We start from the raw sequence: 12,580 nt of genomic DNA on the forward strand, positions 1-12,580 counted from the left end.
GTGTTGGTCTGCATCAAAAGCCACCATAGTCAGTACCTGCGAGCTAACTCAGGCTCTCGACAGCAAACACCAAGACGAGAACGATTCAAGATGTTCTTGAGCGCAAGCGCAAGGTGTTCCCAAACTGGCAGCTCCACCAAAACTCGAGTGAGAGGAAACAAGCATATAGGCAACTGAAGGCCGAGATGCAACAAAGAACTCTTGACCTAAAGAACAGATGATGGGTGGAAAGAGCGCAATAGATTCAGTAACCTGCCGACAACAACGATGTGCTTGGTTTTTTCAGCACAATCAAAACCATCTACGGTCGGAGTACCCAGTGACCCATCCCACTGAGAGCCATAAACAGAGAGGCACTCAGCAAAGACAGAGAGGCAGTCAACGCCTACTGGAGAGAGCACTTTGAGGACCTCCGCAACCAAGTCACAGCCTTCGACACAAGCACTACCCACCACCATCTCGGCATAACCCCAGCTCGCCGAGAGAGTGAAAAAGCCATTCGACAGCTTAAGAACATCAAGGCGTCTGGGCAGATGGAATCCCTGCAGAAGTATGAAAATGTGGCGGAGAAGCACACTTGACAAGAATCCACAACCTCATCACCCTTGACTGGAAGGAAGAGAGCATGCCGGATGATCTCAGAGACGCCTTAATTACTATCATCTTCAAGAAAGGAGACAAGTCCGATTGCAGAAATTACAGAGGGGTTTACCCAATCTCAGCCATGGAAAAGGTCACCGCGAGAATACTGCCCAACCGCCTCCTCCTAGTTGCTGAAGGGCTCCTCCATGAGTCTCAGTGCAGCTTCCGTCCATCAAGAGGCTCAGTGCACATGATTTGCAGCTCTGAAAATCCAGGAAAAGTGCAGGGAGCAGCATCAACCTCTGTACATGGCCTTCTTCGATCTTGCAAACGCCGTGAGGGATTGTGGAGAAATCTCTTCAAATTCGGATTGCCCGCAGAAATTTGTCACCATTCTCCACCTGCTCCATCACGACATGCCAGCTGTGAACCCCCAACAAAACCACCACAGACCCAATATGTGTGCAAACTGAGGTCAAACGGGGCTGCGTTATCGCACCAATGCTCTTTTCCACCTTCTTCGCAGCAACACTGAAGCTCCCACGCTGGAGTGGAGCGAACCTACCGTACAAGCGGGAAATTGTTCAACGTCCGATGTTTCCAGGCCAGAACCAAGACCAGCCCAACTCTCATTGAGCTGCAATACACAGACGCCTGTATGTGTGCGGATTCAGAGGCAAGCTACAAACCATCATTGACACATTCACATGAGAGAATGGGTCTCGGATTAAACATCTGGAAAACAAACCTGTGCGACGTGAGAATTGCTTGCCTTAGAACGCACAAATTGGAGAAAGCCTGTTCAAAGGGGCGCACTATTTGGCAGGCCGGGTCCGGGTGCAGCCGGTGCCATGCTGCTTGCACGGCCGCTGCATGGCGCTGCAGGCCGCCGCTGTGCGCATGCGCGGCAATGGACCAGGCAATTCTCAGGCCGTATCCGCAGCTACAGTCAGGGGCTCTAAGCCGCGCACCTGCTCGCCCCCCCCCCCCACCAGACGGTGGATCCGCCACTGTTCCCACACCAGCTTCAGCACATAGGGCAGAATTCTCCCGTACCTGGCGGGGTGGGGGTCCCCGGTGGGACGGGGTGGTGTGAACCACTTCGGCGTCGGGCAGCCCCAAAGGTGCAGAATCCTCCGCACCTTCAGGGGTTACGCCTGCCCGGAGTGGTTGGCGCCCCGCCGGCCGGTGGGATAGGGGCTTGGGGCCATGCCAACCGGCGCCAAAGGGCCTCCACCGGCTGGCGCGAGTCGGCGCATACACGGGAGCGCCACCGCATGCTGGTGTCATTCCTGCGCATGCGCAGAGGGAATCGCTTCCGCACTGGGAATGGCGGAGGATCACAGCCTCCGGTGCGGAACACTAGAGTGCCCCCATGGCACAGGCCCGCCCGCAGATCGGTGGGCCCCGACCACGGGCCAGGCCACCGTGGGCGCACCTCCTGGGGCCAGATCTCCCATAACCCCCCAGGAACCCCGGAGCCCACCCTCGCCGCCAGGTCCCACTTGGCGGGACTGGCTACAGTGACTTCAGCCCATCGTGGGCCATAGAATTCAGGCGTCCCTGGCGCCCATTGAGTCCCATTCTCCGAGGCGGGCGGCGCCACTCACGCCGGGCATATTTTTGGGGGGTGCGAATTGGGAGGACAACGGGGGCGGGATTCACGCCGACCCCTGCCGATTCTCCCACCCGGCGAGGGGTCGGAGAATTCTGCCCATAGTCTCCCATTTGGTCTGAAAAGAAGTGGCTGCAGGAACAGTGGATGCGCTGCTTGCAATCTTCTGAAATTTCCTAGATTTTGGAAATATCCCAGCATATTGGAAAACTGAAAATGTCACACCTCAGTTCAAGAAGAGGGAGGCAGGAAGCATAAAATTATAGGACAGCTAGTCTAACATTAAGAGAATGCTGGACTCCATTGTTAAAAAGGTTGTCGCAGGACATTTACAAAATTATGATACAATCAGACTGAGTTAACATGGTTTCTTGAAAAAGAGCAGTTGTGTTTGTTAAATTTATTAGAGTTCTTTGAGGATGTAAGAAGTAGAGGAACCAGCCGATTTAGCGTATTTGGATTTCTAAGAGGCATTTGATAAGGTGAAATATACACAAGATCAGAGCTGATGGTGTTCGGGTGATATATTAGCATGCATAGAGGATTGGCTAATTAACAGGAAAGAGTTAGGATAAATGGGTTATTTTTAGGTTGGACTGCCACAGTGACAAACTCGATTAATAATTTTGATGAGGGATCATAGCCAGATTTGCTGGCTTTGAAAAAGTGGGTGGGAAAGCAAGTTTTGAGATGCATGCAAAGAATCTGCAAAGAGACCCAGCAACAGTAAAGGAACGGTGATATATTTCCATGGGATGGTGAGTGACTTGAAGGGCAAATTCCAGCTGGTGGTATCCCCTTTTGTCTGTTGCCCTTGCTCTTCTAGATGGTGGGCGGTTATGAGTTTGGAAGGTGCTACCTTTGTGAGTTTCTGCACTTGTCGATGGTATACACTGCTGCCCTTCACCAATGGTGGAGGGAGTGAATGTTTGTGGAAGGGATGCTTTTCCTGGATAATGTTGAGCTTCTTGAGTGTTGTTGCGGTTGCACTTATCCACACAAGTGGAGACTACTCCATCACATTCCTGACTTTTGGCGGATGGAGGATAATTGTCATTATTATATGGAAAATGTGAGGCTGTCCATTTTGGCAGGAAGAATTGAAAGGCAAAATATTATTTGAATGGCGAGAGACTATAGAATGCTGCAGTACAAAGGGATTTGAGTACCCATATACATGAATCACAAAAGCTTAGCATGCTGGTACAGCAAGTGCAAGTGAAGAGGGCACCCAGCAGAATGCATGCCACCACTTTGTTAACTCAGTGGTATTACAATAATGCAATTCCTCCTTGAAGATTTTCCTCCCTGAAGCTCTCTCACTATAAAGCTGAAAAATTAACCTCTTGATGGGACTTCCATCTCATTGAAGAGGCTTTAGGCATTGAAGAGTCTTTAGGCAAATCCATACACAACAATCTGCTCTGAAAACTATGCTCACATTTTGACAGCTTTGGCACATTGCACGGCCAGCTGAGACAATCCACAACTTTCTAAAACAACCAACAACATTTTAAATAAAACAACCCAAAACATGGGGGGGGGGGGGGGGGGGGAGTATAAAAGTAGAGAAGTCTTGCTGTAATTGTGAGACTGCACCTTGAGTACTGTGTGTAGTTTTGGTCCGTTTGTAGGGGGGATATACTTGCATAGGAAACAGTTCAGAGAAATTTCTTAGACTTATTTCTGGGATGATTTCTGGCTTATTTAAAAAAAAAAAATTTAGAGTACCCAATTATGTTTTCCAATTAAGGGACAATTTAGCATGGCCAATCCACCTAACCATCACATCTTTGGGTTGTGGGGGTGAAACCCACGCAGACATGGGGGAAATGTGCAAATTCCGCACGGATAGTGACCCAAGGTTGGGATTCGAACCCGGGTCCTCAGCGCTGTAATCCCAGTGCTAACCACTGTGCCACTGTGTTGCCCCGATGGGGTTGTCTTTTGAGGAAAGATTGAGCAGGTTGGGAGATTAAAAGAATTAGAATTGAAACGTATAAGACCCTGAGAGAGTTTGACAAGCTAGATGCTGAAAAAATGTTTTCTCTCATGGGGGAATTTAGATCGAGGGATCACAGTTTTAACGGGTCTCTCATTTAAGATGGAGATGAGGAGGAATTTCTTCTCTGAGTGGGTCATTAGTCTGGAATTCTTTTCCCCAGAGAGCAGTGAATGCTAGATCACTGAATATGTTCAAGGCTGAATTGGATAGATTTTTGAGCTGCAAGTGTTATGGGGAAAGGCAGGACAGTGGAGTTAAGGCCACAATCAGATCAGCCATGATCTTATTAAATGGCGGAGCAGACTCAAGGGGCCAAATCGCCTACTCATGCTTCTATTTCTTATGACTTTATTAATGTCATCTAAAAAGCCAGAATTTATTGACACAAATTTTAAGAAAAGGAAATATTTTGGCAACCTACACCAAAAGAAAAACAATGGGTTGAATTTTGCCATTTGCGTTTTAAAGTGTTGGCACTGGTGGGAAAAACAGAGAGGACAGCCCGCCAGATGCCTTGCTGGATTTCCCCTGCCATATTTTTAAACTCTTTTGAAAAAAATTCTTGGAGTTGGATCCCATGACATCATGATGGCGGGGAGGCTCTGAATGAGCCCGCCCTGCCAACAGCGTAGGATCCTGAGGTGCCCAGATCTGAAAAGTATAAATGTTTTACAAAGTACGCCCCCCCCCCCCCCCCCCCCCCAAATCACTCCCCGCGACAATTGAGCAGGGAAATCCCACTGGCGTGGGCGTGAAAGCCGTTTTTGGGACACCCCTCGATTCTCCGTGTCCACCCTCATTCCAGCCTGCTGCAAAAGATGGTTGAAAATTTCCCCCCACCCCATTAAATGTTACCAAGCTACCCTGCTGTGTTAAAATGAGCACAGTAAGAAGTCTTACAACACCAGGTTAAAGTCCAACAGGTTTCTTTCAAACACGAGCTTTCGGAGCACTGCTCCTTCCTCAGGTGAAGGAGCAGTGCTCTGAAAGCTCGTGTTTGAAACAAACATGTTGGACTTTAACCTGGTGTTGTAAGACTTCTTACTGTGCTCACCCCAGTCCAACGCCGGCATCTCCACATCAGTGTTAAAATGAATCAATGAAACGTTTGAGCATTTGAGGAAAAACTCACAGTAATTAAAACTTTGACACATATGAATCGGAAAAAGGTAGATAACCCTCAAATATCAAGCTTAATTAAATCAATTCTTAGATTTCTTATACACTTAAATGCTAGGTTATGCTATATAAAGAAAGTACATATTTTACAATAATAAAAATACCTTTGTTTTGTGGAGTGTGACACTTCAATTCTTCTGCTTCCTGTTTTAGTTTTCCAGCCAAAAGTTTCTTCGCTTGGTTTCTCTGTTTTTCAGCTGCTCTTTTTGCTTCTAGTTTTTTCTGACGTGCTGATTTAACTGGTTCAGGGAGCATTCTTACTTCCCTGGGGAATGCTGTAAGCACTTGTATTGCTCCTGCTTTAATCTTCTCATTCTGATTCTCTTCACTGCCATGTTCATCAGTTGTTGACACCTTGTACAGTGGAAGCACATGCAATTGCTCATCCTCTGGTGTTATTCCTACCTTACGATTGTCTTCTTTCGTTAATGTACAAACCTATGAATAAATATCCCAAATAGATAAATATCTCAAACAGTTTATTTAAATATTCTTGTGACAATCAGTAACACGGGTTTATTTCCCAGCTTTTCATTCTGATAAACTAGATAAGACATAAGACATAGGAGCAGAATTAGGCCACTCGGCCCATCGAGACTACTAGGCTAGATATAATAGCAAGCACAAATCTGCAGCTTTACATATAAAGTGCTGAACTCCCTTAATCTGAGTTCAGAGCAACGTTGAATGAAGCCCTGAGAGACTGTCTGGTCTGTAGAATTCATGAGGCAGCAACACAATGGAATCTCCCAGCGGGAACTCAGTCCGATTTACAGCAGTCGGTTGAGATAGCCATCTCCCCTGTAGGCACTGAACAAGGAGACCAGGAACTCCAAGGCATGGTGGTCCTGAACTTAGGCTGCCCGAAATAGCGCAGCACAACCCTTCCATGGCCCGAAGAAGCGGGCTCCCGACCTTCGGGCCAATACTACAGGGATGCAGACCGCCACCACAGAGGTCCAGAGAACCGTTGAGCTGTTTCCCCCGACCAGGAAAACCCAGACTGTGCATGTTGGCCAGCGCCAGGCTGCTGAGACCGAGGCGACAGACAGCCCCGAGAGGGTCCAACTCTCCGCCATTCCACCAGACACGATCACCCCCCCTCGTGACCGGGCATACTATTTGGATGAAGAGGACAGCTCATATCAGCAGCTACACTGCGTAGCAGCACCATAGGTGGCACTAATCCAGGTCACACTTCAGGGACAGATGGAGCTAGACACCGGAGTGGCGGTCTCATTGGTCAGCGGCCGAACATTCAACAAAATCCAGGCAGGCATCCAGACGTTGGCTCTACAGGACACTGATGCCCATGGCAATGTATATGGGGCAGCCATTGGCAATTGCGGGTACCTCAGTGATCTCAGTCACGTATGAGCAGCAATCAACAAATCTACGATTGGTAGTGGCATGTGGAGGTGGACCGGGTTTGCTGGGCCGTGAATGATTGCAGCACCTCCGCTTGGATTGGCAGCGTGTCTGCCGCATGTACCTGCATGACCAGAAGGGTCTTGGCAAAATTCCCCAACGTCTTTCAGAAGGGCCTGGGAACCATAAAAGGGACAGTGGCCAGGATAGTATTGATCCATTGGCGCAGCCACGTTATTTTCGCCCTCGGCCAGTCCCGTATGCACTGAGGAGTGGAGTCCCGTATGCACTGAGGAGTGGATATAGAACTGGATCGTTTGGAATGCTTGGTCATTATACGCCCAGTACAGCCCCGGGCACATCCATGATGAAGCCTGATGGCTTTGTACGCTTTTGCGGTGACTACAAGATGATGGTAAACCATGTTTCGCGTCTGGACCATTATCCAGATCTGCGCATTGAGAATTTATACACAAAGCTCGGTGGTTGCCGCACCTTTATGAAATTAGACATGAGCCACACATATCTCCAGCTGGTTTTGGATCCTGGCACCCGACGGTTTGTGATAATCAATATGTACCGAAAGCTATCCAAATATAACCAGTTGCATTTTGTGGTCTCCTCGGCATGTGCTGTCTTCCAGTAAGTAATGGAGAATATCCTTCGGGGATTGCCCTGAGTGGTAATCTACTTGGACGATGTACTGATTATAGGCTCCTCCGACCAGGAACATCTACAGAACCTGGCCGAAATCATCCTGAATTTCGAGGTGGCCGACATTTGTCTACGCCAGGAGAAATGCGTGTTCCACGTGGCAGAAGTCATGTATTTATGCCAATGAGACAGGCCCCTTGCCGGAGGATCCAACGGAACTTCATCATTTCTTGGAGCTCGTAAATTATTATGGGAAATTCATCGCCAACCTGTCAGCCCTATTAGCCCCCCTACCACTCCTCCATTGACTGTTGAAACAGGGCCAACCATCCGAATGGGCTCAACCACAACAAGAGGAATTTTCTGAGGTAAAAAGACAGCTCTCAACGTCCAAATTGTTGACCCACTTCGACCCAGTCAAACCGCTCATACTGATGCGCGACAAGCCTCCTTATAGGGTTGGGTCCGTCCTTGGTCACCGCATGCACATCTGGTCGGAGTGCCCCATTGTTTTCACCTCCAGGACTCTTGCCAACGCAAAACAAAACTATGCGCAGATCGAGAAGGGCCTGGCCGTCGTTTTTGGGTTGCTGAAGTTTCATTAATATGTCTACGGACATGCGTTCACTGCGTTCACAGACCACAAGCTTCTGTTAGGTCTGTTCAAAGAGGACCGAGTGATCCCTCCCATCGAGATGGACCAGCTTTGGGTCCTACTACCTATGAGTATGTACTGGAACACCATTCGGGGACGAAGATTCCCCATGCAGATGTGTTGAGCCTTCTACCCCTCCGCACCAGGTTGTCGATGCGTGCCTCGGCGAACAAGGTCGTTGCCACATCACATTTTGTTGGACTCTCTGCCGTTCACGGCATCTCGCAGACGGTTTTGGAACAAGACTGCAGTTCTTCCGTATCCAACACACCATCCTGTATAGGTCCACCATCCCGTTTGTCAGATGACCTGAGGGCCTATCGATCCAAGATCCAAGAGTTCAGCGTCAAGAACAGCGTTACCCTGTGGCGAACACATGTCGTGGTTCCAGAATATGGACGCAGCCCACTCTCACAGGACCTCAACAATGGACGCTCGGGAGTGTTCAAGATGAAGATTCTGGCCCAAGTTCCGCTGATGGCCAGGAATAGATGCCAATATCGAGAAGTTGGCCCAGCGCTGTGTGCCGTGCCAAGAGAAGTTGCTCCACTTGTGGGAATGGCGAGGTCGATCCTGGTCCTGCCTCCACATTGACATTGCGGAGCCATTCCAGAGCTCCATGTTTCTCGTCATAGTAGATGCCCACTCCAAGTGGATGGTGGTCCACCGGATGCAGGCAACTACCATGAACGTCTGCACCAGACCGTTAGCCCTCACGGGATACCCAAGCTGTTATTCTCAGATTACAGGAGACGTTGAGTTTGGCTCATTTGTGACCACGAACAGGATTCGTCACGTGCGCACCACTCCGCATCATCCGACCTCCAAAGGATTGGCTGAACGGGCAGTCCAAACATTCAAGCAAGACATGAGGAAGCAGACCTCTGGATCCTGGGAGACTCGGTTGGCCTGGTTCCTTTTCTGCTATTAGACCACCATGCACGCCAAGATAGGGGTTGTGCCATCCGAACTATTGATGGGCTCCGCCTCCGTACTCGACTGAGTTTGGTAATCCCAGACATTGATGTCAAGATCCGCCGCAGAAGGCAGGTCCAAATTGGACACGGCCTGCCATACTTCCCAATGAAGTTTCCCCCTATGCATTTCGGTACATGATTGGAGTTTTGGCGACAGCGCCACATCGATCCCGGTTGTGATGTTGTCACAGACCGGTATCCGGGCAGCACGGTCACACAGTGGTTAGCACTGTTGCTTCACAGCTCCAGGAACCCAGTTTCGAATCCCGGCTTGGGTCACTGTCTGTGCAGAATCTGGGTGGTTTCCTTCGGGTGCTACTGTTTCCTCCCACAAGTCCCGAAAGACTTGTTAGGTAATTTGGACATTCTGAATTCTTCCTCAGTGTTCCCGAACAGGTGCCAGAATGTGGCGACGAGGGGCTTTTCACAGTAACTTCATTGCCGTGTTAATGTAAGCCTACATGTGACAATACTAAAGATTATTATGTTATTATAAGTGCGAGCATAAGGCCGTAAAACGAACAGGCAGGTGCACCACTCCGCAGCCGCTTCCCTAATTTACCGGATCAAATCCAGACTACCCTGATCCGCATGTTCCGCCGCCCCCACTGTGCGGGTCAAGATGCCGGATGCAGAACCGTCCGACTCTGACATGGAAATTCAGCCACCAACAGAATCTGCCAAGCCGATTCCCGCGCCATGCCTGCCGCACTGGCTCTGCCCAGGTGCTCCACCTGCAAACACCGGTCCCCCGTTCGGTATATGCCTCTGGGCCCGACACAGACGAGGTCCGAACCCATCCCCAGGCGAAGAGAATGAGGGGCCCGGTCTTGTGGTGACAGGGTGTGGATCATCTGTTTTCTGTGACCTCTACAAAATACGAACCGGAGGAGGGGGTGGGGGGTTCTTTAACAAGTGGAGCCTGCATAGTATAAAATCCCTGACCTGAGAGTTGGTCACGGTGGAAGACCCTTCGGGGAGTGGAAAGAGTTAGTGTACATGTCAATAAAGCAGTACTTTTTTTCCATCCTACCCTTTGTTCCATGTGTGTTTACTCTGTACGGATTCTACAACATCCCCAAATCTTTGATTCCAACACTCCTTATCCTCGCTTTTCTAATTGCATTTTTGATCCACAAATCTCTCTCCACACCTGCCCCCAGCCTTTCCAATCCCCCTTCCCTGGCCTTTCATTTGTTCCCCAACCCCTCTGGCTTCACATTCCACTCGTTGTGTCTACTCCCTGGCTTATTTTGACTGACTGCTGTACTGGAAACACAAAATTTTATTTAAAAAACTGCTGTGTTTCCAGGTTACTCCATTTCCAGATTTCCTGCTGGATGACCCCCATGCCTGCCTCCTCGTTGGGGTCGATTGGGGTGGGTATCCCATCAACCTGAAACATTTATCTCTGTTTTTCTCTTCAGAAATGCCACCTTAATTTCTGAATGTTTCCAGCATTTTCTGTCTTCAATGTGAAAAAACGTTCTGATGTATTTTTCCCTTTTCCTTTAATGGAATCACCCTCAAACAGGAATGAATGCCTCTGCAATACTGCACATTGGCAACATGTGGCAGTGTTGCATCATGCAGCGCAGTTTTGAAATTGTGCATTATCTTGCAGAACATCATTTTAACACATCCTGTGAAGAAAGTGATAAAGCAATAATTTTCTTGTGTGCTTTCATCTTGTTTTGAATGATCACTTTCAATAATTCTGCAAACAAAATTGTGTTCTAAATTTATGACATGTGTCATGCTGTTATGGCATGTAGTGAACATGATCGGTGCTTCTCGATTTGCATTTTCAGACCTTCCTCAAAGGCTCAGGGGTATTTCAGAGCCAAAGAGACAAACAAAATGTCAGCTTCTGCTGAAGTGATGATGTGAAGTTTATTTAATTAATCTTAAGAGCCTTTAGCCAAGGAGTGAAAAAGTTGGTGAGTATTCCTTATTGTTGACCAATGCCTACGCGTACATTGTGTAATGTTGGACTTTAACTTGACTGTATTATCCTTGGCAAATGTCCTCTAAAATTCACCCTATGTGCACACAAGATGAATTACTACCTGTGCGAGGGACCAGAGAACTGATGGTTCTTGAGTAAAATATATCCCAGCAAAGCCACCATCTGCCAGAAAGCTGGGCATAAAAATACTGCGGACAGGACCTCCTTTTCCAAAGTTGCTGTGGGTGTTATGTTGCCCTACACTCACAGCAGCCTACAATCCACGGACATTACTGGAATAGTGAGAGAGTTTAGAACTACTGACCAACACGCCTGCAGTAAAATATCCCACAGGAAAAGATTTTAGTTTCTTGTCTGTGAATCCCTCCATTCAGATCCCCTGTAAAAGGAGTTTCCAAAATCTAGCACTGGTCCAGGGTAGAAATACACAATATTTCTTTCTCCTGCAGACAGTGATGACCGCGCATGCACTCTGCTGCACATTGTCCCTGAAATATGGCAACCGTTAACCCAGGTCTGTCATTAGCAAACAACTGTGCCTGCCCAGCATTGGCAGCAAACACTGCTGAGTTGAGACTGCTCAATCTTAGTTGACATTGGAACCCTCACAGCCAGCAAACAGAGGTGACTCTTGCTCTATTGGTTACAGCTCAATTTGAACTTGGGTCGAACAGTGGGCCTCACCCACTGCACCACTAACTTCTCCTGATGGCAATTGTTTGACCGAATGAAATGTGTGAAAATAAATGAAAGAAAAGTTTTTGAATGCAGCATAGTTGCATTGTTCTGAAAAGATGGGATTCAAGGTTTATTTGAGGCACTAAACAGAATAAATATGGATTTCATACAAAATGTTAGTTTACATACCACAGTACAACCATTGTACATATTGTGCTGATCTTTGTGAGCATGGGCACAGAAGTCCATGCATGCAGTTACACCAGAAAATGGTTTTCCTTCTGTTTTTCCAAGCCTGCAATCCGGGGCTACTTGTTCATTTGTAATCTGCAGAGAAAATAAATTACATGACAGTTTTTTTGTTTCTTTCTTTCAAATCAAGTTGCATATATGTTTCATAGATTAATGCTTTGTGGTTATTGTATTTGTCATTATATTCTGAACTGATCCGTAATTAATTGTCTTGGATGTTTGCAGTATTTGCTAATGTTATGCTGAAGGGGCGAAAAGAAAATGTATAATTTTGCAATCATACTAATCTACGACAAATATCTTTAAAATGAAACATTAAAATGTTTCTGCCCTCTCAGGTTATTGTGACAAGTGGTGTAGAGTTTCCCAGGTGCCTCTCCCTCAACCAATATCATAAAACAAATTATTTGTTCATTTTCGGAACATAGGAGCAGGAGTGTATAGATTAAAAGGAAACCGAGTCTTTGCATTTAAATAATGGTGTTCATAGCCTCAGTGCTCCAATGTGCTTCAAAGCTAATTAAGTACTTTGGAAATGTAGTAACTGGTATAATGTAAGTAAATATAGTAGCTAGTCTGCAGCCAGCAAGGAGCCACAAACATGAATGAGATTAATGAAACGTACAAAATTCTTATACGGCATGAC

At 47.6% G+C, this 12,580-nt stretch overlaps 1 protein-coding gene and 1 long non-coding RNA gene across 6 annotated transcripts in view; one reads left to right on the forward strand and one right to left on the reverse strand.

Annotated features, from left to right (window-relative positions):
- The window catches only part of LOC119957465, a 67,762-nt gene that overhangs the window by 47,873 nt on the left and 7,309 nt on the right, over positions 1 to 12,580 (forward strand). Inside the window, exons 4-5 of one of the 2 annotated variants that reach the window (XR_005458811.1) lie at positions 10,847 to 10,975; positions 11,654 to 11,863. This is a non-coding gene — a long non-coding RNA (uncharacterized LOC119957465). Of the gene's footprint in view, positions 1 to 10,846; positions 10,976 to 11,653; positions 11,864 to 12,580 lie in introns of those variants that run through there. The other variant, XR_005458810.1, reaches the window with a different exon arrangement.
- The window catches only part of LOC119957461 (methylcytosine dioxygenase tet3-like), a 404,548-nt gene that overhangs the window by 19,122 nt on the left and 372,846 nt on the right, over positions 1 to 12,580 (reverse strand). For all 4 annotated transcript variants that reach the window (XM_038785538.1, XM_038785541.1, XM_038785539.1 and 1 more), the window contains 2 exons: positions 11,872 to 12,009; positions 5,486 to 5,819 (listed from right to left, as the gene is read on the reverse strand). In XM_038785538.1, the coding sequence (XP_038641466.1) occupies positions 5,486 to 5,819; positions 11,872 to 12,009 (472 nt within the window). The remainder of the gene's footprint in view (positions 1 to 5,485; positions 5,820 to 11,871; positions 12,010 to 12,580) is intronic.

This window comes from Scyliorhinus canicula, chromosome 26, assembly GCF_902713615.1.
Source record: "Scyliorhinus canicula chromosome 26, sScyCan1.1, whole genome shotgun sequence".
In the NCBI taxonomy this organism is placed as follows: Eukaryota; Metazoa; Chordata; class Chondrichthyes; order Carcharhiniformes; family Scyliorhinidae; genus Scyliorhinus; species Scyliorhinus canicula.